Source organism: Falco peregrinus, chromosome 14 (genome assembly GCF_023634155.1).
Source record: "Falco peregrinus isolate bFalPer1 chromosome 14, bFalPer1.pri, whole genome shotgun sequence".
Classification (NCBI taxonomy): domain Eukaryota; kingdom Metazoa; phylum Chordata; class Aves; order Falconiformes; family Falconidae; genus Falco; species Falco peregrinus.
The window spans coordinates 22005654-22030591 of record NC_073734.1 but is presented as its reverse complement, the minus strand read 5'-3'; the positions used below and the strand labels follow the sequence as shown (position 1 = coordinate 22030591).

The 24938-nt window shown below is 39.8% G+C and overlaps 1 protein-coding gene across 11 annotated transcripts; it reads left to right on the top strand.

The window, feature by feature from the left end:
- Positions 1–90: 90 nt before the first annotated feature.
- Positions 91–24938, top strand: LOC101923693 (dipeptidase 2). Of its 11 annotated transcripts, XM_055818926.1 has the most exons (13): positions 96–348; positions 1895–2019; positions 4636–4812; positions 9346–9635; positions 10938–11064; positions 11501–11630; positions 11949–12090; positions 12941–13010; positions 13507–13683; positions 14223–14310; positions 14949–15024; positions 22027–22162; positions 23755–24938. In XM_055818926.1, exons 4-13 carry the CDS (start codon positions 9490–9492, stop codon positions 23947–23949), a joined length of 1287 nt encoding a protein of 428 aa, XP_055674901.1. In that variant the 5' UTR covers positions 96–348; positions 1895–2019; positions 4636–4812; positions 9346–9489; the 3' UTR covers positions 23950–24938. The 11 variants fall into 11 exon arrangements, with proteins under 11 accessions (XP_027636865.2, XP_055674901.1, XP_055674902.1 ...); XM_055818927.1 differs by lacking the exon at positions 1895–2019; XM_055818929.1 differs by lacking the exon at positions 1895–2019 and having other exon boundaries at positions 111–141.

Sequence of the window (24938 nt, the reverse complement as noted above, 5' to 3'; positions counted from 1 at the left end):
ACATAGGGATAGCTGTTATCAGGGAGAGACAGCTGTGTAACAACATTCTGGGCAGTAAAGATAGCTCTCAGGATATTTATTAAGAGAACAGTCCTGCCAGATGGACTCTGCAGGAAGGATGTAAATTACGAGTGCCACATGGTAAGAATTACACACAAACAGCTGCTAAGATTCATCCAAGGCTATTGGAATAAAAAGACAGAAGAAACATGACTGTAAGACAAAGGAAGAATTTTTTTTAGCATCTTTAAAAACCAGTTACATTCTGAATCTGCAAAGAGGTGAACTGTTAGAAGACCAAGCAGGAGCTTAGTGACTCAGCAAAGGCTGTTCTTGAACGAGGAGTCAGTGAGTTTAGTTTTGCTGGAGGCATGTGGAAAACACAGAGTTTTAGGCAGAAATCACATCAGAGACTGAACTTGATTTTGTAAGGAGAGAAAATTGACAAAATAGGAAAAATAAATTGCAAGCAATGATGATTATATGACATTTACTTGCTTTGGAAGAAGGGGATGAGAATTTGAAAAGTTGAACATTAAGAAGGAAAAATGAGCTAGAACTAGACCACAGGTGGGAAAATTAATCTGAGCCTGTTTATTTGCTGCTTTAAATTAAGTTTGGGAGATAGTTTCCCATCATAGGCATAAAAATGGACTTGGCCTGGATCAAGATTCAGATTAGGTAGAGGTTTTTTCTTGAATAAAATCTTTGTTTTTTCTCTTGGTACTAAATTTGTGTTGTTTAGGGTTGTATTGATGGGAAATGTTTATAAGCCAAGTTCACCAAATTAGCAATGTGAACCAGAATTCCAGCTGATGTTTCTGTTTAAGTTTTCCAATTACTGGGAACTAGAGGACTGATGACAAACGTATGTTCTAGTTAAGACATGACTTGCGCAATGGCTCAGTGGGAGTTTTGATAGTGAGATGTGATTCTTTCTCTGCAGTGGAATCATAAACAAAAACATGATGCCTGTTTAGTTTTCTGTACAAAGTATGAAATAAAATAAAAATTATGGTAAGCAAACCTTATGTCTTATGAAATGACAGGATCATGTTTTTGCATGTATTTCTTTGTTTCCAAACTGTCAGCTCCCACAAAGATGATGAAAAGTCCCAGTAGGTTCGGAGCCATAAGTATCTTTGAAAAGGTAACCTGTACTTTGTGAGCATTTTGACCTTTACAAATATACAATGGCACAGTAAGTCCTGTTTAAAATCCAGCAGGTATAGTAACAAGGGGTAGATATTTATTGGCTTAGGTATAGTCAATGTGGCAATATCAGGTCAGCAGTAAGGTGCATACCTATACCTCTGTTTATTGTAAGTTCAAATCTAAGATACTCATCTCAGAGCAGGTCAGCAAGAGTATGAGAGGCAACCGCCACAGATTGCAGCAAGGGAGATTCCAGTTGAATATAAGGGGGTGTGGGGGGAATAAATCACAATGTGAACAAGCAAGCATCAGAACAGGCACATGGACAGGTTGTATATGTAATCTTTTTCCTCAAAGACATCGAAACTTCCACTGGATAAGGGCCTGAGCAACCTGACCTAACTTTGAAATTACCTTAGGTGGGATCGGGTGGCTGGCCCAGATGACATTCCACCAGAAATCCCTTCCAACCTAAATTATTCTGTGATGAGGGGCGCCTATTTCTAAACCATATGAACAAAGCAGTGTTCAACACATGTTAGTGAGCAGATGCACGATGGACAGCACAGACAGACTGCCACAAGAGGGAGGAAATAACTGGTTTTGAGAACTGCACAACACAAGGCTTGTGGTTTCCTGGGTGGGTGGCAGCTGAGCTGAAAGCTCTCTGGCAGACCTTGTGTCTTTGAAAGGGGAAATCTCCAACTGTTTGTTAACTGTGAAGTCTGTGATATGTGAGTTAAAGAAACAGAGGACGTTTCTTGGTTGCTGCCCTGACGCCAGGAGGATCTGGTGCCAAGCTTTAGCGGTTGCATCCAACACAGTGATATGTGGATTTCGACTTCACTGCATTTTCCTAAGAAGGTAACCTGCTCCAAGGAGCCTTTAGATAAAAAAGAGAAAGCTATAAATCTCATGTCAGCTTCCACTTTTCAACTCTGCTCAGTCAGCACGGAAAAAAGCTGTGTGGGTTTTGTATTTCGAATGTTGTTTAAACAGGGATGCCTAAAATACCATATTCTTAATTTTGTGTAGTGCTTGCAATACTCCTTCAATTTGCAAGGATTGATTTCTGAATGATGTTATACTTATTTGCCTTTGAAACTGTTCAGGCAAAAAAAGCACAAGTCTTACTGTCAAAGCATAAAGAATATTTTGCATGAAACATAGAAGGTACTTCTGTGTAGCAAATCTGTAGGAAATTGTTGCAGCTACCAAGAACAGCAGTTTTGTACAAATACACTGAATGTAGAATTGGTAATATATAGGTAAGTATAATTTCTGTTAGCAGTCAGACTGCTTAAAGAACATGTATTGTACTTCCTGCCTAAAAATCTTCCTGAAAATAGCTATGGACTTCTTATTGATGGAGAAATAGTAAATATTTGGACCAAAATTTACAACGTGTAATGGTTTTTACATCAGAACAGTGTTATTGTGTGAACAAGGCTTGCTGCTTTTTCCTTAAGCATTTTGAACTGACAAATCATGTGGATTTCTGGAATAGCAGTTAAATGGTACTATGCCACAGAGTATACAATAAACTATAAAATCTTAGTGTTCCCTTTAGAATCCTTTTGTCACGTTTTGGCAGAGTCTTAGAGATACAGGTTGTACATCTGATCTGTATTTTGGGTTGATGACTTTGAAAACAAAAAAAACCTGTAGAAACTTATTTGCCTTTGTGATGCCAGCTTGTGAGAATTCTGATGCTTGGGTAATTTTTTGAGCTTTCCTTTTTAACATTTTGCATGCTGATCTGCCTCAAACAAATTTAACATTTTTCTAGACTAGAGATACAAGGATTTTTTTTCACTGTGATAACAAAGTCTGCATTTGTGGTCAAAAGGTAAGTTGTATTTGTTCTTTGACATTTGAGGGAAATCTCTACAGTTGACACAAGGCAGAAAAGGAACAACTTCTGACTGCTCTCTATCCTTCACAGTTCTGTAGAAGTGCTGTTTCACTAAAGTTTTTGGACCTCACAATGCATGTGTATTTCTGACACATGTTTATGGAAAAAAACTTCTCTAAGACTGCACTTCCATCTGAAGTTTGTTACCTCCTGTGAAAGCAATAGTTCCACTGGCTGCATCCATTATGGCAAAACTTCATTGTTAATGCTCAGTAATGCTCATCCTTGTGGCTTTTGTAGCATTGTTTTTTTAAAGATTTATCCAGAATATTAGAAATACTTCGGAACTGTGCAAAATGAATGAGTGTGTCAGGAGTTCTTCCACTCTTTTTGGAGAGGGTCCAGTTATGAAGGTGATGAGGGAAGTGGAGCATCTCCCTTATGAGGAAAGGCCGAGAAAGCTGGGCCTGTTTAGCCTAGAGAAGACTGAGAGGGGATCTTAGCAATGCACACCAATGCCTTAAGGGTGTGTCAAGAGGATGGGGGCAGGCTCTTTTCTGTAATGTTCAGTGACAGGACAAGGGGCAATGGGCACAAACCACAACACAAAAAGTTCCATCTGAATATGAGGAAAAATAACTTTATTGTGAGGGTGACAGAGCACTGGAACAAGCTGCCCACAGAGGTGGTGGAGTCTTCTTTCCTGGAGACATATAAAACCCACCTGGACACAACTCTGTGCCTGATTTAGGTGAACCTAATTAGCAGGGGATTGGACTAGACCTCCAGAGGCCCCTTCCAACCCTGACCATTCTGTGAGCAGGGGCTGGAGAAAACATGGTTTGCACTGACCCTGGCATGGAGAAAAGCCTGTGTTAAAACAAGGGACAGAAGCATGGGACAGGCAGCCTAAATGGAGTGGCTGGGAGGAACAGCATTCCTTTCGTTTAATCTGTCTGTAGCTTTGAAGTCTGCGGTGGACCATACACTAGGGAGCACAGTCACAGAGGGGAACCCTGGCACAGTTGGTGGCTCAAGTCTGTACATTCTGTTCTACGAGTTCTGGTTTGCGTTCCAGGAAATCAGTATCACCAGGTCTGAGAAAGAGGACATTGCGTATTAACAAAGGAGCCAGCTGGCTCCCTGCATCCGGCCACTATATTGGCCAGCCCTTCCACTGAGGTCAGCACTCAAGCTCAGTTTCACCTCATGACATGTGGTCCACTACAGTGCTATAGAAGTAGTTGTTAAGACTCTTCTCCTTTATTCTGCCTTTAGGAAATTATGTCATAAAGCATATCTGTATTGAAGTTAAAAGAATTTCAGTAACTTCGGATTTCTGAGAAAATAGTCATCATTATTAGCAATGAGATAAAAAAATGCATAGCATTAGCAGAGCTCCTATTTACTTTAAAACTACTGGATTGGGCAATTTGATTTGTGAGGAAGTCTTAAATTAAGACTGTGGACAGGAAAAAACCACAGTGAAGTAAAAGATGAGAACCTAATAGGAAAGAAATTCAGTAGCTGTCCTTTTCTTAAGGGAAGTTATGAAAAAATCTTTCTAGAGTTAAAATGTAATTTTTATTTGTAATAATAAAATTTCTTATGGAATTGTTTTACAGCAATGAATCTCCTATACTTCAGTTGCAAAGAAGTTTTGCCAACTGAGGTTATATTGCATCTGAAAAACTTGCAGTCTACATGCATGGTGGATAGCATGTGAAATACCTAAGGTGCACTTTTGGATTCAAGGCTGAAAGCTAAGATCACCTCATATTTAAGTGCTGTACTTGCCCCCAGTAAGTCTGGGACATGACATCCTGCTAGTTCCTTTCTTTATCCAAGAGATCCTGAAATGCCTTGCACCCACTCCTGTATCTATTCCCTTTTATCCCTGCTTTAAGCAATAAATTATTGTTTAATTTTTTTCTCATTGCTTGGTGGCACTTCATTGCACCTTTGCATAGGCAGGGAAGGAATAGCAGGTTGGAAATTATTAATTATAATACAGCACTAAAGGTTTCTAAGCAGGGGAACAGATAAACCTGACATGACTCAGGGTTGGTGATGGTGAAAGGAATTTCAAGCAAAAATTGAGAGAGATCATGAAAGACTATCTTGATGACAAGGTGAATTTCAAAGGGATCAGTATCTTTTCTTAAAAAAGTATTTCACAGCATGATGCATGTGTTCTGCTCCTAAAAGCATGTTTAATATTTATGTATTACTAATTATGTTTAATTATTATTTAAGGAATAGGGAGAATCCGTATTTCTGCGAGCAGTCAGCAGGAAGGTTTTCACCTAGGGTCCTGCTGGTGTAACTAAGCTGCTGCCATGATCTGACGTAGTTAATTCAGACCTACACTGGGATTATCTATGTGAGATCTCAGCATAAGTGGACTGGGGGCAGGAGGATGAACCTTCTTCATTTTTCAGGATATATTACTATCTTGAGCTGTGAGCTCTATTTTATTGCAGTTTATATATCTGATTTGGCACAATAATTCAACACATTTTCGTATTAATGTAATGGCTGTCATGAAGCATTTTAATAAATAACAAAATGGAAAATAAGGACTTCAAATGGATGAAAAGAATGTGATTCCTAACTGAGATTTGCTGCACTTAAACAGCAGCTGTTTACTGACCCTTCTGCACTGAGGTCTGGCCTGCCTGCTGGAAAGGAGAAAAGGGGGCAGGCACACTTGCCCAAACTTCCGAAGATGGTAAATGACAGAAGCATGCAAGAAAACTTTCCCTTTTTACTGTGAAAGTTTCAGTTAAAATGTATCTATTTTAAAAGCGCAAACCCCCTTGCTGCATCCTTATATGGCCGATACGGCCATCCTGCTGCATTATAGCTCTGTCGTCCCTGATGTGGGAATGCTCAGTTTAAGGTACGCTTTCTCAGTATTCATATTTTTAATGATAGTAACTTCCTAGCTGTTCATGAAGAGCTTGAGGAATGTAAGCCAATGGAGAAACTAACTAGTGTGAAGTAGCAAAATGTTATTTCTGTAGTGTGAGTCTGCAAAGACTCACTCTGCCTATCGTGGCTCTCCAAGGACTGTCTTTGTTTATTTTGGGCTGTGGGCTGACACCCCAAAATTGCTGAGGCTATCCTGTGGGCAGAGGTATGGTGGGGATGAAAAGCAGTTACGCTCTGAATGAGAGATGCAAATGTAGATACAGGAAGAGACAGAAGTTTTTGCTCTGAAGTGTAATGCAAAGAAGAGATAAAATCGCATTTTGCACCCTCAATCCTTATCTCTTCCACACTGTGTGCATCTGTATGTTGCATGTCTGTGAGGTTTTGCATAGCTGGAGTGGAGCTGAAAGTAAGAGGAAAGTTTTGTGTTTGTGCTCGTTGCCCTTTGTAGTGGACGACTTTGGGACAGACTTCTTTGGGACAGACTTATGTTCTGTGGGAGACTCAGCTGCGGTGCTTAACTCAGAACTGAAGAGAAGTACTTCAGTTGCTGGAGCAGCACCATGAGGCCGCCTCTGGGTTTGTCCCATGGGGACTAGTGGTGCACTTTGCTTTACAACCCCAGGTCTGGGAGAGAGGAGCTTGACCAGGGAAGTAGGAGGGGCCTTGCTGGGCCTGCTTTACTTTATATCCCCGCTGCCTAGTACCTTATGCAGAAAGCAGGAGGTTAATTGAAATAAATCAATTGTAAACAAACTGCTGCAGTTTTAAATGCATATAAGATTCTGGTAGGATTCTGTTTATCCTTTTTTCCATTGTGCCCTCTTGTTTAATCAATTTTATTGCAAGCAAGTAAGAGAAGGAAATCAAACACCATGTCATACAAGCACAACAGGGCTCATATTTTGAACATGGATGTCACTGTACCTAGATATAATGTGTAAGCCCACATATTGGCGACATGCCTCGTTTTTTCCCAAATACATAATCTATAAATATTAATTTTATTTGAGTACAAGTAATAACAGAGGTCAGCTTGCTCAGCATTGATGCATCACAATCAATAATCAATGAGAAAAACCCCGATACATAGACTTCTGATGTAAACTGATTCCCATACTGTCTCAAGGGCCTAGCCAAAAACTCTTAAGTTTTGGACAAATGAGAAGAAACTTGGAGTCAATCACTTCTGTTATGTTTCTTAATGAATGAGAACATAGACTGTTAAGCATCCTTGAAGGATTAATCTGTTTCTGGAGCGCTTTCCTCTATGTAGCATTAGACCCCTGTACTTCATAGATACTCTCTGTGCCATTTCTTACATTATGTTTTGCTTGTAGGAAACACTAAGGCATGAGGGTTATTAATTTGCTTTAGTTAGTGCCACAGCTCCCCTGGTATCATATCTATATTGGGTCTCCATTTGTCTGTGCACGCTACTGTGTTTATTCAGCTGTCCTAGAGCTGCTTCCTGAGACCACTTCAGGGCTGATTTTAAACCTGCTTCTCCATCTGTGCTCCTTTTTGTAGAAGGTTGTATGTTCCCACTGTTCAAAAGTACTTCCTGCCAGATGATCCCACAATTTCATGCATTCCCAAATCCTGTGAAACAGAAAAGGCCTGAGCCAGTTTCTCAAAAGAGGAACCTTAGGAAGTTTTGTCAAAGTTAAAGGATTTTTTTAGAATAGCAGTTTGCATCTTTCTAAACACATTGTGACATATCTTAATTTTTTTTAACTTTTGCATTACTTTGATGTAGAGATAAAATACATGCAAAATGGATTAATTTTTATTTTAAAACATTCTAATTGCACAGCTTGATTAAACTTATTCTGGCTTATTAAATGTAAGCCCTTTACAAATTTATTTACATTTTACCAAGCATAGGAAGGGCAAATAAGCCAGTTAACTTTTCCTTTGATTTATACTCTGCACATTGCAGGTGACAGGAAAATGGAATAATACATAGGCTGGAAATGTAAGAATCTTAATAATATGACTTTCACTGTGCTGCTTTTCAATATCCTGGTTACAGGCTTACTCTTATTTTGGCTTTGATTTTTATAATCAAAATGTTCTGGTAAGGGAAAGAAAGAAATGTGTGTAGAACAGGATGCCATCAATAGGTCATCTGCTTAGCATGACTTGAATTTGCTTCTAATCCACCAACACCTATGATTCTCTCTTGAGATACCTGTGACTTTATTGATGAACATGTGGCTTCATATTGGGAAACCACTTCCTGGGTTTATGTCCACCTCCTGTTGCTTTAGAAAATTTGCTGAAAGAAGAGAAGCAAAGCATGCAGGCAAGGTGAATTGCCTTGTAATGTTATCATGTCTTGGATATTTGCTATTTGTTTTTACCTCTGCAGACAAGGAATACGTAAAACCAACTTCCTTTATTAACAAACACAAACTTTTGTGATGCTAGAAGAAAGTTGATTAATATAAACTTTACTGACTCATCGTGGAAAACAAATGAAGAGTCAACTTTTTTTTTTTTCCTTTTTTTTTTCCCCTTGTCTTTTGGAAAAAATTTGAGCATTGACTCACTATACTAGAATTCTAGCCAAACTTTTTTGTTTTGAAAGAATTCACATGGCACATGCGTCTAGTTAGGATGTCACTCCAATGAATTAAGGGGGTGACTGCTCCTCAGCTTTATAGGTAATGCTGCCAGTAACTCTGAATGTGGCAGGGGGAAAACACCCAACCTTTTGCCTGAAAAGGCATTTTCACCTCCTAGCTTTACATAGAAAAGGAGGCATTTCTAATCTGTGAAAAAGTTTTTTGACTGACACCTGAAAGGCTGTTAATCCAAGTGTTTGAGTACTGTATTTTGAAAAAGTGCGGGGGGGGGGGGGGGGGGGGGGGGGGGGCTTGAATTACTCTTGAAGTCGCTACCATACCCATTTCCTCATGGAAATAAAGTGATCCTTTCAAATTTGGCACGTATTGTCCTTCCTAAGGTATGGAAAAGTGTTGGATTTCAACAGCTTTCCTCTTAAATACTCTGACATGACATGTGTTTCAACAATACAATTCAGTCAGAAGAAGCTGATTTTTGGAATTTCTCAAAAACAGTTTCAGTGTTCATTTCGGTGTGAGGTTTCCTAAACAATGAAAACAAACTAGTTAATGTAATGCAAAATCTATGTTATTGTGCTATTTTGGGAGGTGTGAGTCCAGGGTCCGTCAGGCTCACCCTGCCAGCTCTGACTGATGGGTTGGTTCCCTTCAGCAATCAGCTGGTGGCAGCAGCAGAGTTTAAGGAGTGGTTATATGTGCAAAATACAATAGCCAGAGACCTTAAAATCTTTGGGAGAAGGTAGCTGGTTTACAGTTTCCACCACTACCTTCCCTTCTGTTTAACTATTTCTTTCTTTTTTCCTCCTGCAGAATTCACCCCAGCTGTATCAGAAGGAGAGGCACTTCAGCTCTGGCTATACTATTAAGCCTGCAGCTTCCACAGACAGGAAATTCTGCTGTTTCATTGTCATCAGCAAGTAATTGTGGTACCTCTTTGCTTTAGCAAACTGGAAAATGGAAATGAAGAGAAATACAACAAAGTTGCTGTGGCTGTTGACGTTCTTCTCTGATATTGTGCCATTCAGCTATGAAAGCCATTCAGCCTTCTCGATGAGAGAGCAAGCTATTGAGCTAATGCAAGAAGCTCGTTTAATTGATGGGTATATAAAATATGTTCAACTAAACCCTCTTTGTGAATCTTGACAAGTGAGGAGGAAATGCTAAAGTGTGTTTGGATCAGTAGAGACATAAGCTGTTACTAGCACATAGCAGTTAGCTACTGTTGCAGCGATTTATTCAAAAGGAATTTTGATTCAGAGGGTACTTACTATGGGATCAGGTTATTCTAAATGGATTTGTGATTTTCTGGTCAGGTGTCATGGTTTAACCCCAGCCACTAAGCCCCACACAGCTGCTTGCTCGCTCCTCCCTACCCCACTGGGGCAAGGGAGAGAACTGGAAGAGTAAAAGTGAGAAAACGCATGGGTTGAGATAAAGACAGTTTAATAGATCAAGCAAAAGCTGTGGGCTCAAGCAAAGCAAAAAAAGGAATTCATTCACCACTTCCCATCGGCAGGCAGGTGTTCAGCTGCCTCTGGAAAGCAGGGCTTCATCACACATGATGGTTACCTGGGAAGACAAACACCATCACTCCAAAAATCCACCCCCTTCCTTCACCCGGCTTTGTATACTGAGCATGACGTCATACGGTATGGAATATTCCCTTGGTCAGTTGTTGTCAGCTGTCCCAGCTGTGTCCCCTCCCAGTTTCTCATGCCCCCCAGCCTGTTCACTCGTAGGGTGGGGTGAGGGGCAGGAAAGGCCCTGACTCTGTGTAAGCACTGCTCAGCAGTAACGAAAACATCTCTGCATTATCAACACTGCTTTCAGCACAAATCCAAAACAGCCCCATGCTAGCTACTGTCAAGAAAATTAACTCTATTCCAGCCAAAACCAGCACATCACGTCTTACCACTTAATTATTGTTTCCTTTTACATACTGTTCTTGTCTCCTTCCCAGAAATTAATGGCATCTTTCACTAGCGATGACTTCTGTGCAGAGCTAGAAAGCAGGCATCATACCTTGAAAGGATACCCTTGAAACGTGAAGGAGCGGTGTCTGTGGTGTGTGTATTTTGACCTGGGAACACAGACACTGATTATTCTAGCACACGCAGCACTGATTATTCTACCACAAGTATTTGTTTCTGAAGAGCATAGTAATGACGATAGGGAGAAAAATAAATACAGAAGCACAACAGGTACGGGAGAAGCAAAAGAAAGTGTCTTGCTGTCCTAACAAAAGCTTGTTTGCAAAAGAAGGGAGATTTTCAAGCATATGTGACTGCAGGACTATTGGCAATTAATGGTCTAAGGGACTGCGAAGAGTGGAAAAAATTATGCCTGGGTTGGAAGGGGAACAACTTATTTCTATCACAAATCCTATTTGTTTTCAATTCTAGCCACAATGACTTTGTACTGCGGCTGAGAATACTTTACCAAAATAAGCTCAGTAGAGTCAACTTAAGAGAACTCAACAAGACCCACACAAACCTTGTGAAACTTCAGGCTGGTTATGTGGGAGCTCAGGTACGTACTGCTATGGTTCTGGGTCTGAGAATATATTCTTACGTTTGCCTCCTTCCCAGTCACAGAAGTACTCCTGGCTGTGGTTTCAGCTCTTTCTGTTGAAAAAGAAAAAACAATGAAATTGAACAGCCACAAACATTCTTCCATCACTTGGGTTTCAAAATTTGTGTTTTATAAGCCAGGTACCCTTAACCAAAACAGTGGCATTTGTTTTGTGGTAAATAAAATTACATCTGCTTTCCTGTGTGTTAGGAGGCTTTAGTCATGTCTGGAGTGGATGCTCTTGCCTTGCATCCTAACTCTTTCTTTGGGGGAAAAAATTATAGTGTCAAATCCCTTGTAAACTGTAGGAAAATATTTTGGTCTGTGCTCGTGAAATGAAGATTTCCAAGTTGAAACACAAGTTATCTAGTTTACTTGTCAATGTCTCTTTCAGTTTTGGTCAGTGTATGTTCTTTGCAGCGCTCAGAACAAGGATGCTGTGCGTCTGACCTTAGAGCAAATTGATGTTGTCAAGAGGATGTGTAACAACTACGAAGAGCTGGAGCTTGTGACAACTTCCCAAGGTGATGTGTTTTCCTGCAACAGAAATGTTTTAGATGGGGTTGCAGGAGGTATGTGCAAAAGACAGATTGCTGAAAGCAGGCATGTTATCCTGCTTTAAAGAGTAACTTTAACTTCAGTTTTTACGTACCTATGCACAGTCCTGGACCACTGCAGTCATAAGAAAATTTGCCATATAAACATGCACTAGTATAAGCTCCTGTTTTATGAAAATGTCAATATTATTGCTTGCAATTTACAATATCAATTGTTGCGTAGTAGTGCCGGCTTCTTATCTGTTATGAAATTACTTTGGAATTATCTTGCTTTGGTGTTTCCAGGAATCTCTGACAGTAGAAGGATTGCGTGTCTGATTGGAATAGAAGGTGGTCACTCCATTGACAGCAGTTTGGCAACACTGAGGATGTATTATGACCTGGGTGTTCGTTACATGACTTTAACACATACCTGCAATACACCTTGGTAACTAATGTGCATGTTTTTGTGTGACCATCCAAATTATGGATTCAGACAGAATTCACCTGTGAAAGACAGAACTAAGTCAACGATGATATGTTTTTAGGGTAAATCACTTGCCATGTGTCAGGTGGGAGACTGAGGATCTGTTATGTACTGCTTGCTATGCTGGCAATTTGGGAACTTTTAAACCTTGTTAACAAAACAAAGATGGCAAAATTGCTATCCCCTTTGCTTTATTAGGAAAGTTATATTGGGCAAAACAAGCCTAAACCCCCCCCCCAAAACCAATTAGAAATGCATACAATGTAAATAAAAGAAGGTAAATGCTATGTAAAAACTCAGCAGTCAGCAGCCTTCAACACTGTCCACTCTGGCCAGCTCAAAAGTACAGGTGTCCATATATGCAACTACAGAGATGCATATTTAGTCCCTGTATTAGAATATTAGCACCAACTCTTTGCTGGATTGACAAAATTCCTTCTTCTACTGACTCAGGGAAAAGGGAATTATGTGCACAGAAGGCTGAAAAGTAGGCTTTCTGGCTGACAGGTAACTGACTTTTCAGTGTATCTTTGTTCTCTGGTGAAGGTTTGTGTGATCAGAAGATTTCTTGTCTTGCATTGCTTCACAAATGTACAACAGTCCTGAACCTGAAGGCATAACATCCAGAAAACAGTTACGAACATGAAAAACGTTGTGTGTAAACAAGATACGTATTAGGTAGCTCGTTATCCCTACATTTGGCTGTGTGACATGGTAATGATTTTTATTGTGTGTAGCATAAGAAGTTTCAGTTGCTGTTACTATGGTCTCCAGAATAAAATGATTCACCTTCCTCACTCCCCTTTTTAAGGTCTGAATCGTCATCCAAAGGAATACACAACTTTTATCCTAGTGTTACTGGTCTGACTGCATTTGGCCAAGTAAGGATCTCTTTTGAATGCTAATCTAAGCAATCTTTCACGCAACTAACAACTTAGGCCTTATCTTTTCAAAAGCAACTTGTAATTAAAAATTAATTACTGGAAGTTCTTGATAGTTAGGAGGTGATCAGGGTTCAGTCAAACCAAATTCTCTGTGATGTTCCTTAGGGTAAAAGAAGCACTAGATGTAATTATAACTATTGTTTTAATACAGATCAAATGTATTAATTAATATGCTGAAGTAGTGTGATGTGGTTCAAATGATTGATTTTAGATGACTAAGTTTTTTAAGTTTTGAGCATGTGGTGGTGTGCTAGTTAACTGTGAGTGAATAAATTACTGTTAGGTTAACAGATGAATAGAAACCCATAGAGGCACTGCATGGTTATGACTAGCTGACAGCTGCAGATTTTTTTTATCTGTTTACATATATCAGCTAAATGGTTTCCTTTAAATAAACTTTATACTGACACTGTTGTCTGTAAATCTGTTTTAGGAAGTGGTAAAGGAGATGAATCGCCTGGGCATGCTGATAGATTTATCTCATACTTCATATTCCACAGCAAAAGCTGCACTGAGTATCTCAAAAGCACCAGTAATTTTCAGCCATGCTTCAGCATTTTCTGTTTGTAATCACTCAAGAAATGTTCCAGATGATATCCTCCAGCAACTGGTGAGTTCTATGGGTTTGGGTTGTTGGTTGGGGTTTTTTTTGGAGGGGTGGTGGGTGGTGGTATTTGTTTAGTTTTGTGGGTTCAGGATGGTTTTTTTTTAGTTTTAATGGGAACATTTGGCTAGTCGTAGGCAAACTTGTGTGTACAAGTCATCGTATTTAGCTTTTCACTTTCCATCTCTGCATTGGATTTATAAGCAGATCCCTGGGCAGCAAGTTACACGTTTGCTTCTGAGACATTTTCTTTGGGTTGTGCTTTATTTTTGGATACAAGAATAAAGTATTTGAAAATACTTTGTAATTCTGGTTGAGTTTCTTTGATGTAGTCACTAGATTTCTGCTTATTCAGGCTACGTGAGGATATAACGAATCCAGGGTCAAGGACAGAAAGGCAACGCCTTGTGTTGCCATCTGAGCTTTGACTTAAAGTGTTGTTATGCTCACTGATGGACGGACGTAGAAAGATCTATATGACATGTCTGTGAGGTCTGCAGGACACATGAGCGTCCACTCATCACCTGTCTCTTCATATCTTTCAGAAAAAGAACAAGGGAATTATCATGGTGACTTTCAATGCAGATATACTGGCCTGTGGCAGAAAAGTTGTTAATGTTTCTACCGTTGCAGGTTTGAAGTTAATATACTGTAGTTTCTGTGGGTAGCTTCTACAAATTTCCTGGTGTCTGCGTCATTTTTAAGACTGCATAAATTATACTGCTTGTTTATTCCTTTCTAGCTCTAGGCATTTTTGGAGCTAATATTCCTTAAACAATAACAAGAGGTACAAGGTGTGTAGCTGGAGGACATGATGTTCCCAAATGGAGCCAAGAGCCATTAACCCCAAAGTAGTTATTACTTTCTGGAAAAAACCTTAAACCTTTGTAATTTAAAGTGGAAAACATAGGTATAGGTAATGAAAAGTTTATTGTTATATGTAGGCTACTTGTTGGGAATTAATGTGCTGTGATGATCATGTCTTTTTCCTCATTTGCAGCTCATCAGTGTAGCTGTTATTTTGAAGACTGCTGCCTGATATGCTTAATAACAGATAATATCTAGTTAAGCAGCAGTAACTATCCAGAATATGTCAACTACATTATTAAATTTTAACCTGTATTATCAGGATGTCTTTTGACTTTTCTATAAAGGATTTTATTAAGAATCCATGGTTAAGGAGAAGAGTTGCCTAGTGCTAATATGTCTGAACTGTATGATTTCTTCTTGCTGGGTGCTTAGATATTGTTTTCTTTGATATTATCTTTCAGATCATTTTGACCACATAAAGAAAATTGCAGGTTCAGAATCGATAGGAATTGGTGGTGACTATGATGGAGTGGAACGGTTAGTAGAATTGTACATATGCTGGCATCTGCTCCTTAAATTATGAAAGCTTGATTCTGTTTGGGGAAAAAAAGAAAGCAGACCAAAAATTGTAGGAAGTTGTCTTGTGATGAGTATCAAAACAAGTTCTGTGAAAGAGGGGTACAATGATTCATTTCTGGAACTGTATGAAGCAGTGCTACAAATGTAGAAACAGATCCTAATGCCTCTGCAGTTGTGTGTCTAGGCAGTGTTTTGCACATAGAAAAACAGTGATAGAGGTGCTTTCCTCCAGAAGCCAAAGCTGAATGACAAAAAAGCTGCCTCAGACTTTAGGTGGTAAACAGGTTAGGCCAGGGAGATGCTGCAAAATTCTTTTTATCTTTCTGTTGAATCTTCATCTCCTTTTGGCACATCAGCTTTTCAGTCAAATATTTATAGAGAGGTTCTACACCCCAGTGGGTTACTTCATTCTCTTTCTGAATAATTAACCAAGCTGACAACTCAGGGATTATGATCTTCCTGTCAGGAGTGTAGAATCACCCCTCTTTCCTACTCCCGTCTAAGTCTTGTATCATTTTGTGATCTTCCTTAGAGTATTCTGGTGTTATTTCATGCACAGGTTTTTCTGTCTTACCTTCAGGGATCAATGGTGTTTTTGTTACCATCTGTTCTGCTGTCCGTTTTGCCATTTGGTCCACAAAGTTATTTCCCATTTCCTGAAGAGTGTTACCTTTTTGATGGCTCCTACAGTGGATGACAGCCACCTCCTCTGGTTCATTCACCACTTCGAATAACTTCAGAATTTCAGTAGCATATTTTATTCCTTTCCCTTGGGCCAATAAGAGCCCTTGATCCTTCCAGATAGCTCCATGAGCACATACCACTCCAAAGGTGTACTTCAAGTCTGTCCATATGTTAATTCTTTTGCCCTTGGCCAACGTTAAGGCCCTTGTTAATGTTAGCAGTTCTGCCTTCTGGGCCGATGTTCTGGCAGGTTTTGATTACTTTCTGGTAGGTAGTTACCACATATCTAGCTTTTCGTTGTCCCTGCTGCATGTAACTGCTTCCATCAACATACCAGTCCTCAGCATCCTTGATAGGTTGGATCTTTTAGATCCAGACGACTGGAATATACCTCCTCTATTGTTTATAGACAGTCATGCTCTATAGGTCCAGCATCATTGTCACTAAGGAAAGAAGCTGAATTGACAAGGTTAGTAGTTGTGATGGTGACATCAGGTTTTACCAGAATGGCTTGGTATTTCAAAAAATGAGAGTGGGATAACCAATGGTTACCCTTTTGTTCTAAAACAGCAGTTACCACATGGGACACTAAGACAGTCATTCCTTGCCCCAGTGTAAACTTTTGTGTTTCCTGTACATTCAGGATTACTGCTGCTACTGCCTTCAGGCAGCCTGGCCATCCTTTAGCTACTTCATCCAACTGTTTGGAGAAGTATGCAACATTAATATGGCCCCATCTCTTGGGACAGAACTCCCAGAGCTACTCCTTGTTTTTCATAGGAGAACAAAAGAAACAACTTGGTTACATATGGGAGACCCAAAGTGGGGGGTCTTCATTAACTCCTGCTTCAATTGCTGAAAAGCTTTTCTGGATTCTTTAGTCTATTCTAACCAAGTTGGGTTTCCTTTTAATATCTGGTATAATGACTTAATCAATAGTCCATAATTATATATCCAAAAAGAGCACCACCCAGTCATACCCAAAAAGGTTCGTAGCTCCTTTACTGTGGTGAGCTCAGACGTTTGACAAATAACTTCTTTCTGTTCTGTCCCCAGTTCTTGTCCTCCAGATACCTCATATCCCAGAAAAGTTACACAAGTTTGCATTATTTGAACCTTTTGCTGGGATAGTTGGTATCCACTTAATCCCAGGAAATTAAGTAGGTTACCGTCCATCAGCAACAATTTTCTTTAATAGGGGTAGCGATTAAGAGATCATCCACATATTTTAATGAAGTCCCATTTTCAGAGGGAGGACTTCAGTCTTCTAATTCTTTGGCTAATTGATTTCCAAAAATAGTTGGGCTGTTTTTAAAACCTTGGGGTAACAATGTCCAGGTTAACTTGGTCTTTTTCCCCAAATCTGGGTTTTCCCATTCAAAAGCAAATAGCTTTTGAGTGCTCTCGGCCAACGGGAGACAGAAGAAGGCATCTTTGAGATCCAACACCGAAAACCATTTCCACCCAGGTTTTAATTTTGTTAATACGGATTGGCCAGCACTGGGTGTAAATCTTCCACAATTTGATTTATTGTTCTCAAATCCTGCACCAGTCTATACCCTTTCCCATCGGGTTTCTTGATGGGCAGGACTGGTGTATTATATTCTGATTCACATTCTTTTAATAACCCATTCAGTATAAAATTATCAATTATTTATCTTACTCCTCATCTGTCTTCCAATTTCAAGGGGTATTGTTTTACTCTTGCTGGAGTTGCACCAGGTTTGAGTCTCACCTCAATGGGTTTTGCTCGTTTGGACCTTCCTGGTACCTTAGAGGCCCAGACCTCTGGAAATACCTGATCCATCACTTGAGTGGTGATTTCTATTTGTTTTACATCAGTTATTAAGGCTAAACTCATTATTTTGGCAAATCTTTTTTCTTTTACTTTAGATTTCATTTGTTCATTATAAAACTTTATTTCAACATCTAATTGCCCCAACAAATCTCAGCCCAATAGTGATTTTGGGGAGTTAGACAAACAAAAATTAATGTACTCCCACTTGCAACCATTACATGTATTGTAATGGTTTTGGAAAATGAGCCTTTTTGACCTAACCAGTTGCTCCCACAATATTGGCAGCGTTATTTCCCTCAGGTTCCAACCCTTGATTCAACACAGAATATGAAGCACTGGTATTAACTAAAAATTCCGCTTCCTTATTCTGTGCCCCTAGCTTTATTTTAACCAGTGGATCTGCTAGGGTAGATTCCCCAGGTTCCCATCATTCAGTATCAGCTTTGGCTATGAGCCTTAATTTTCCTGATTTACCCAATTTTGGACAGTCTCTTTTCCAATGGACCAGTTCCTTACAGTAGGCACATTGTCCAGAGGCCCACTTGGGAAGGACCAAATTTTACTGATTGTTTCTTTTCACAGGTGGGTCATTCCCTTGCTGCATTACTGCAGCTATTGTATGCCCCATCTTTTTACGTTCTATCTCATCCTGGTTCCAAAATACCCTCCAGGCCTCCTCAAGCAGCCTTTCTCAATTCCTGACATCCAGTTATTTTGTTTACTGAAGTTTCTTTCGGATATCAGGGGTAGACTGCCTCAAAAATAGTGATATTAATTGCTGTTTCCCCCCATCAGATGAGGGAACCATAGTGGTGTATTTTCTCATTGATGTCCTAAGTCACGCTGAAAACTCAGCGGGTGTTTCCTCCGGCTTTTGTTTTACCTCATATAGGGTTGCATAATTTACTGATTTAGGAACTGTATTAGCCAATCTAGATTGTTCCCATTCTTGGTATTTCTTTAGAAGTTTATACACTGTGCTAAGTTTGAGTCCCAGTTTGGATTGACTAAGGGCAAATGCACATCCACCCTGCCTTTTAGGGTGTCAGCATCTGAGTCATCCCGGTATCCTTTTACTGCCTCTTTCCATGAATCTAACTTGGACATAGTAAATGGGACTTGGATTGCGACAGTTCCCATGGGACCCATAGCCTCATGAAGAGGAGTTTGAAGAGCTGGTCTTGTTTTATTACGGATATGGCTTGTGATTGGGGAATAATCACCCCCTCTTCCTTGGGTATCCCTAGATCCCCCATCACTCTCCTAATCTGAATCTTCATTCTTCTCTTCTGAAAAGGGGAATACAAGATTCTTTAGCATCCCTTCATCCTCCTCTCTCTTCCTTTCTACATTCCTAATACACCTTTGTCCAATGCTGCAAGTTGAGCAACATCTCTTGAGTCATTTCATTTCCTTAATTTTTTTTGCCTTCTGTTTTTCCAAAGCTAAAACCAGGGAAGCCTGCAGGGCTAGATTAAATCTGCGATTTCTCTGCCATTCTGGTTTCATAAGGTAAAGAACATATCAGCATACATTATTTCATACCATTTGCCTTCTCTTCTTAAAAACAACATTAGTTGTAACAAAGTATTATATTCTATAGTTCCATTAAGTGGCCACTTCTCTCTGTCATCTAGTTTATACAGTGGCCAACATTAGTTACAGTACTTAGGAAGATCTGCTTTTCTTTCAGTGCCCCCTGGGGACCCACCTATTTCCTTCCAGTGCCTCAAGATACACCCAAGGGGGCTTTTCTTAAGGATGCTGCCACTCAGTTGATTCCCCATTGTTCAAATAGGTCCCATACAGATGACCACGGTGATTTCCAGTTCCCATCTACTAGTTGTCCCTCTGCCTATCCAGTTGTCCGATAGTCCCCTTAGTTCCCCCAACTTAGACTGATGAGTTCTTTTCCACTGTCTGTCCCAATGGCAGGTATGACAACACTCACACTGCCACACACCCCAGTCTTGCGAGTCATGAAAAATTATTCCTATCCCATCCCGGTCCCCCTGGCCACCTTCTGCGAATCCCCTCCTTCCTAACTCAGAACACCGAGGACATGCTGCTTACAGTGACCACAGTCTTGACAAAGAGAGACCCCTGCTGTTCCTTCCAATAAGTGCACTCAACCGTTGGCCTAAACAAGACATTCACCTATTATTCACAATTTTCTCGAATTATGCCATTTGTCTCCATCGTGATGGGCAACAGCAGGACAACGGAACCATGGATCAGAACTCTGCAGTCGCTTCGCAGTTTCACCGCATCTCAGTCCTTACACTCCAGAGCTAGCTCAGCCATGCACTACATTCAAATACAATACATAAACCCCTTATTTAAACAAACCAGCATCAAAAGGGTGATTATTCTGCAAGCTATCACCACGTATGCTTCTATTTCCATTTTTTCCCAGGGCAGTTTCTCCTGTAGTAAAGACAGACGAACCCCACTGTTAATAAAAACAGACATGCAATCAGGGCTAGTACTCATGCAAAGTCATAAACACAGGTAGAATGATTACACTGGTACAACAATAGTTTTAAATTTGCCTTAAGGGGGCTTACCATGCTCCAAATATTCCCTAGAACCAATTATTAAACAGTCTGGGCATCCCCAACACTTTAGAACCAAATTGGGAGTCTCATAAAATACACAAATTCCTAATACCAGAACAAAGAATACCTTCTGCTGAATGGTCTGTCATCCACTCCTGCAGTGATCCAGTTGAAGTGGGGGGTCCCTCCGGGAAATCCTGGGGGTACCACAGCCAAGCAGAGACAGTCCCACCTGGGTTGCCAAATTGATACCAGAGATCAGAGTTTTGAGACCCCTTGCTTTCTAGCACTCCTTGTTGAGGTGGGAGGTTAGGTGTGGCTGGGCCAGGATTCCAAGATAAAACTCAGTAACAAGAGTCATTATTGAGCAGGTATTCTTTATTTGTGGCACCGGGTGCGTAGGGGGCTGCTGCTTCTAGTGTGTACTCCCCAGCTCTGGTTCTCACTATTTTTATGCTACAATCTAATACACATGCAATAACATTCCCTGGAAAAGGAATACATATTCAAACTATTTCCTCAAAATGTTTTACATATTTTTCCATCTCCTCGCACATGTGTGCTGCCACCTTGAGGGTCTTCTTGGAGGGTCTTCTCATGAAGGCTCAAAGTCTTTGTCAACATAAACTTTCAGCTTGGGGTCTCTTGCACATGCGCAGTTCATTTCTACTGACTTAAAAACTTCTTATCCTATTGTTCTGAAAAAACCATCCTGTTTGCTAGTTAAAGAAAAACTGTATTTTCCTTTGCAGTGCTTGTTTACTGTTGTCAGAGGTTATTTATGACATCCCCTTATCTAAACTCCCAGACCACAAGTATGTAGCAACTAAGTATTTCCCTACATTCTACATACATTAGCACATTGTACAAAGGTTAGTGAACCTCTGCCCACTCACCAAAGTTGGCCAATTTCTTATTCTTTTAACCTTACATATTAATCAGAGTTAGTTATCATAGCTCTGAAACTATAATCTCTGAAATAAATACACAGTTTGCAACAAAAGGACACATTTTACTGTATGCATTTTGAAAAAGACCATAATTTGCATTGGTGGTGGGGTTGCTAAGTTCCCAAGTCCTGGAAGAAAGTAATGGCATACATTCCCTGAGATACACATATCACCGCACCTCCACAGAAAAGAAAATTAACAGAAAATATTAGTTATCTCAAAACAAAGTCAGAGCCTCATGGAAATACAATTTAAAGCAGCTGTTTAATGCAGGTTTTGCAGCTTCTTCTAATTCCTTTTTATTCTGGTAAGAACTAGCACAAGACATAGGTCAGTTTTGCTTATTGTGATTTCTTCAGCAAAGAGTTCTGAATAGCTTTCTTTTCACTGCCTAAACTGCTGAATTCAAAACAGTATTAATATTCTAATTGTATTTTCTTTGGAAAAATGACTTTGTGAACGACAGCACACAAAATTGCTTGCAACTCCTTAGCGCATCCTGTGTTTGCAGGTTCCCTTTTGTTCTGTTACACAAGTGGATTGCACCAACTCCATCTGTCATGCAGCTGTTTCCTCTTACTCTAAAGGCCAGATATAAAAAGCAGATTAATGCATACATGAGTTTGTTGGTGGGGTTTTCTTTCCTTTCCTCTCCCCTCTCCCCTCTCCCCTTCTTTTCTTCCTACATGATGTTGTTCTGCCTATACATAAGTACACCTTCATTCCAGAATACACAGTTGTGTTCTGCTTATGGGATCCTCTGTACAGAAGAAGCCTTTCACTGTATCCCAGTTCTGCTTGTTTATGTCAGTTGAATTCTTAATTATTTTTTTTAAATTCTCAGAGGAAGAATTGGGTCCAAAGTGAGCTCACTCCAAAACTGAATATGTGCAAAATACTAATTAAAAATCTTTTTCTACATTTTTCCAGTGATGTGTGTTTAATATTCTTGTCTGACTCCTGTCAACAGTTTCCCTGAGGGTTTGGAAGATGTTTCTAAATACCCTTCTTTGATTGAGGAACTTCTTAGAAGAGGATGGAGTGAAACTGAACTGAAAGGGGTCTTAAGGGAGAACTTTCTCCGTGTCTTCAGGGAAGTGGAAAATGTAAGACTAAAAACCAAACTGAAATCTTGACTCTTACTAAGAGGGAGAGAGGATTTGTTGGTGGGGTTTTTTTCCCTGTTTCGTTTTTTGGTTTTGGTTTTTTTTGGGTTTTTTTTTTCTCTCAATGAGAGAGCTATGAGGGAATGTAAGCACTTAATGCAATAATTCCAAATGCTGGGAAAGAAACCAAGATGGCAAGAGAGAGTTAGCAGGATAAAGGAAAGTGAGAGAGAGCAGACAAAGCTCTTTGGAACTTTTTCTCTGTGGTAATCTGATAAGTACACATCACTGACTTCTAAATAGAATCACTTCATGGTTTGGAGAAACTGTGAACGTACCAGTGTCACAGTCTGGCTGTGTTCGCCGGTGCAGTAAGGAATGCTGACTCCTGCAAATCAATTTAATTCTTGTCATGGGATTGGGCTACTGTCCAAAAGGCTCCTGTCATGCCCAGATCACTAACAAGCCATAAACGTAACTACTAGATCATAAGGAGCTTTAAGTGTTACTGGTAGAAGCTAATCCAGAAGGATGAGAGAGGAGAGGAAGGAAAGAGACTGTATGAGAGTAAAGACCACCTAAACAGTAACTTTTTCAAAGCCTCTGTTGAAACTTGGAAACTGCTTGCCGCCTCCTGTTTTTATTTACAGGAATAATTAAGTAGATATTATACACAAAGCCTTATAGACAACATAGAATTAACAGACTTTTTTTCCATTTGCCTTTTTCGGGTATGTTAGAATGAACAGAAATCTGGGAATTTTGTACGGTTCCACTTAATCTGCCAAAATATCTAGCTAATGCTGAGTTGCACGTGGCAGGCTGACATTATCATTGAATCATAGGATGGTTTGGGTTGGAAGGGACCTCAAAGATCATCTAGTTCCAACCCCCTGCCACTAGACCAGGTTGCTCCAAGACCTGTCCAGCCTGGCCTTGAACATTTCCAGGGATGGGGCATCCACAGCTGCTCTGGCAACCCGTGCCTGTATCTCATCACCCTCACAGTAAAGAATTTCTTCCTGATATCTAATCTAGATCTACCCTTTTTTGGTTTATAACCATTACCCCTTGTCCTGTCACTACAGGCCCTACTAAAATGTCTGTCCCCATCTTTCTTATAAGCCCCCTTTAAGAACTGAAAGGCCACAATAAGGTTTCCCTGGAGCCTTATGAAGAGGTTGAAATTCATCACACGTAACTGATCCGTGAGATTTAGTCATTTTTTTCCTTCTAAATTAGAGACATTTGAAGGTCTGTCTTGAGGCTGTGAGTTGACTTTGGGGTACAAAGCTCATGAGTTGGTCTGCTTAAGGTTTTCCAGCTAACGCATCCATATGTGGAGGGAGCCAAGATAAAGAACAGCCAGACCTGTGACTCTTGCTTGTAATGTATCTGCAGTGAATTCTGGGAAGTGTTTAATAGGAATGCAAACATCGGGATAGTGTTGTTCATTTCCTCAAATTCAGATGTGGTTTTGCAATACAGTTTGAGTTGGTTCACTTGAAATAGCATTGAATTTGCTAGCTGCATAAAGTTTTGTGCTGTTGTGCCAGTCTGGCTTTCAGGGGCAACCTTTTGAATTTTTCTAGGTGCGGAACCTTAGTAAACTAATGGATGTAGGTGAAAGTGAAATCCTGCAAGAAGAAGTACAAAATTCCTGTCGCCTAGATCTACATAATTATCGGTTTCAGACAGCTAAGTCTTTTGGATTGCCTTCTGTGGCACAACCTTTTAGTCTGACACTTGTAATTGTATCATATTTAATACTGAATTATGAATCATAAGATCTATGGTGTCTACAGAGAGCTATATAGAGCAATCTGCAATGCAACTGGTTACCTTTTTTGGGTTTTGTTAATGTAAAGCTATGCTGACTTTTTTGTGTATTTCTATAAATTCACCTGCATACTTGAAAGTTAATGTAGATTTTAAATGTTGTAGCAAAAACATTTGGAATTTGAAGTGATAAATTCTGTGTCATCTTGGCTAAACCAGGACCAATATTGTTAATGGAAAGTAATCACATCTAATGAATAAATTCTGTAATGCGTGACACATGGTTTTGGTACCCATACTGTGGCACTTGATATAAATACTGAATCCAGAATCAGCAGTTCCACACAAGAACTAGAGAATATGATTAAGACATGTGTGCTAAGATGTTTTCAGATATTACTTCTTGTAAAATCATACAGCTTTCATCATCAGTCAATGGCTTAATCAGACAAGACCACCCCCCTGGTACATGTAGAAGAGTGGTTTTTTGGTTTCGTTTTGTTTTTTTTTTTTTTTCTTTTTTAAGATGACAAGATGGATGACACTGCTACTTCTATTTGGATTTCATCCCTACCACTAGCTTTAGGGATCCATCCTGCAGCACTAAACTCTTATTTTTGAAGCCTGACCAGGACAGTGGGCAACTGGAGAGTTATTGAAGGGTGGAGGTAGGTGTTTTGCATTCAGGTACAGGTGAGCAGGCAATGTTGTAGATACTTTTCTGTAATTTGGGAACTTCTATTTGCTGCATGTTCATGAAGCTAGGAGCAAGAATAAGGTAGGACCAAGCAGGAATTCTGGCTAGTCAGAGTGTGAAATCTTGTTCTGATATTTTTATTGCAGTCTGAAGAGTATAAAATCAGTATTTAAATAAAATTTTTGTTAGAATGTTCCACAGCTTTGTGGAAATATTTCCATATTTTTTAAAAAATATCCTTGTCAATATGAGGTTTTATTATTTTATTTTTGTTCTAGCTGGCTAATATCAGACCATTGC

Excerpts from the sequence above, each read along its gene's own strand:
- LOC101923693 (XM_027781064.2), top strand. The coding sequence starts at position 9,490 with ATGGAAATGAAGAGAAATACAACAAAGTTGCTGTGGCTGTTGACGTTC. Across the intron at positions 13,684-14,222 it reads ATGATATCCTCCAGCAACTG|AAAAAGAACAAGGGAATTAT; the intron begins GTGAGTTCTATG and ends CATATCTTTCAG. Across the intron at positions 15,025-22,026 it reads GACTATGATGGAGTGGAACG|TTTCCCTGAGGGTTTGGAAG; the intron begins GTTAGTAGAATT and ends TCCTGTCAACAG.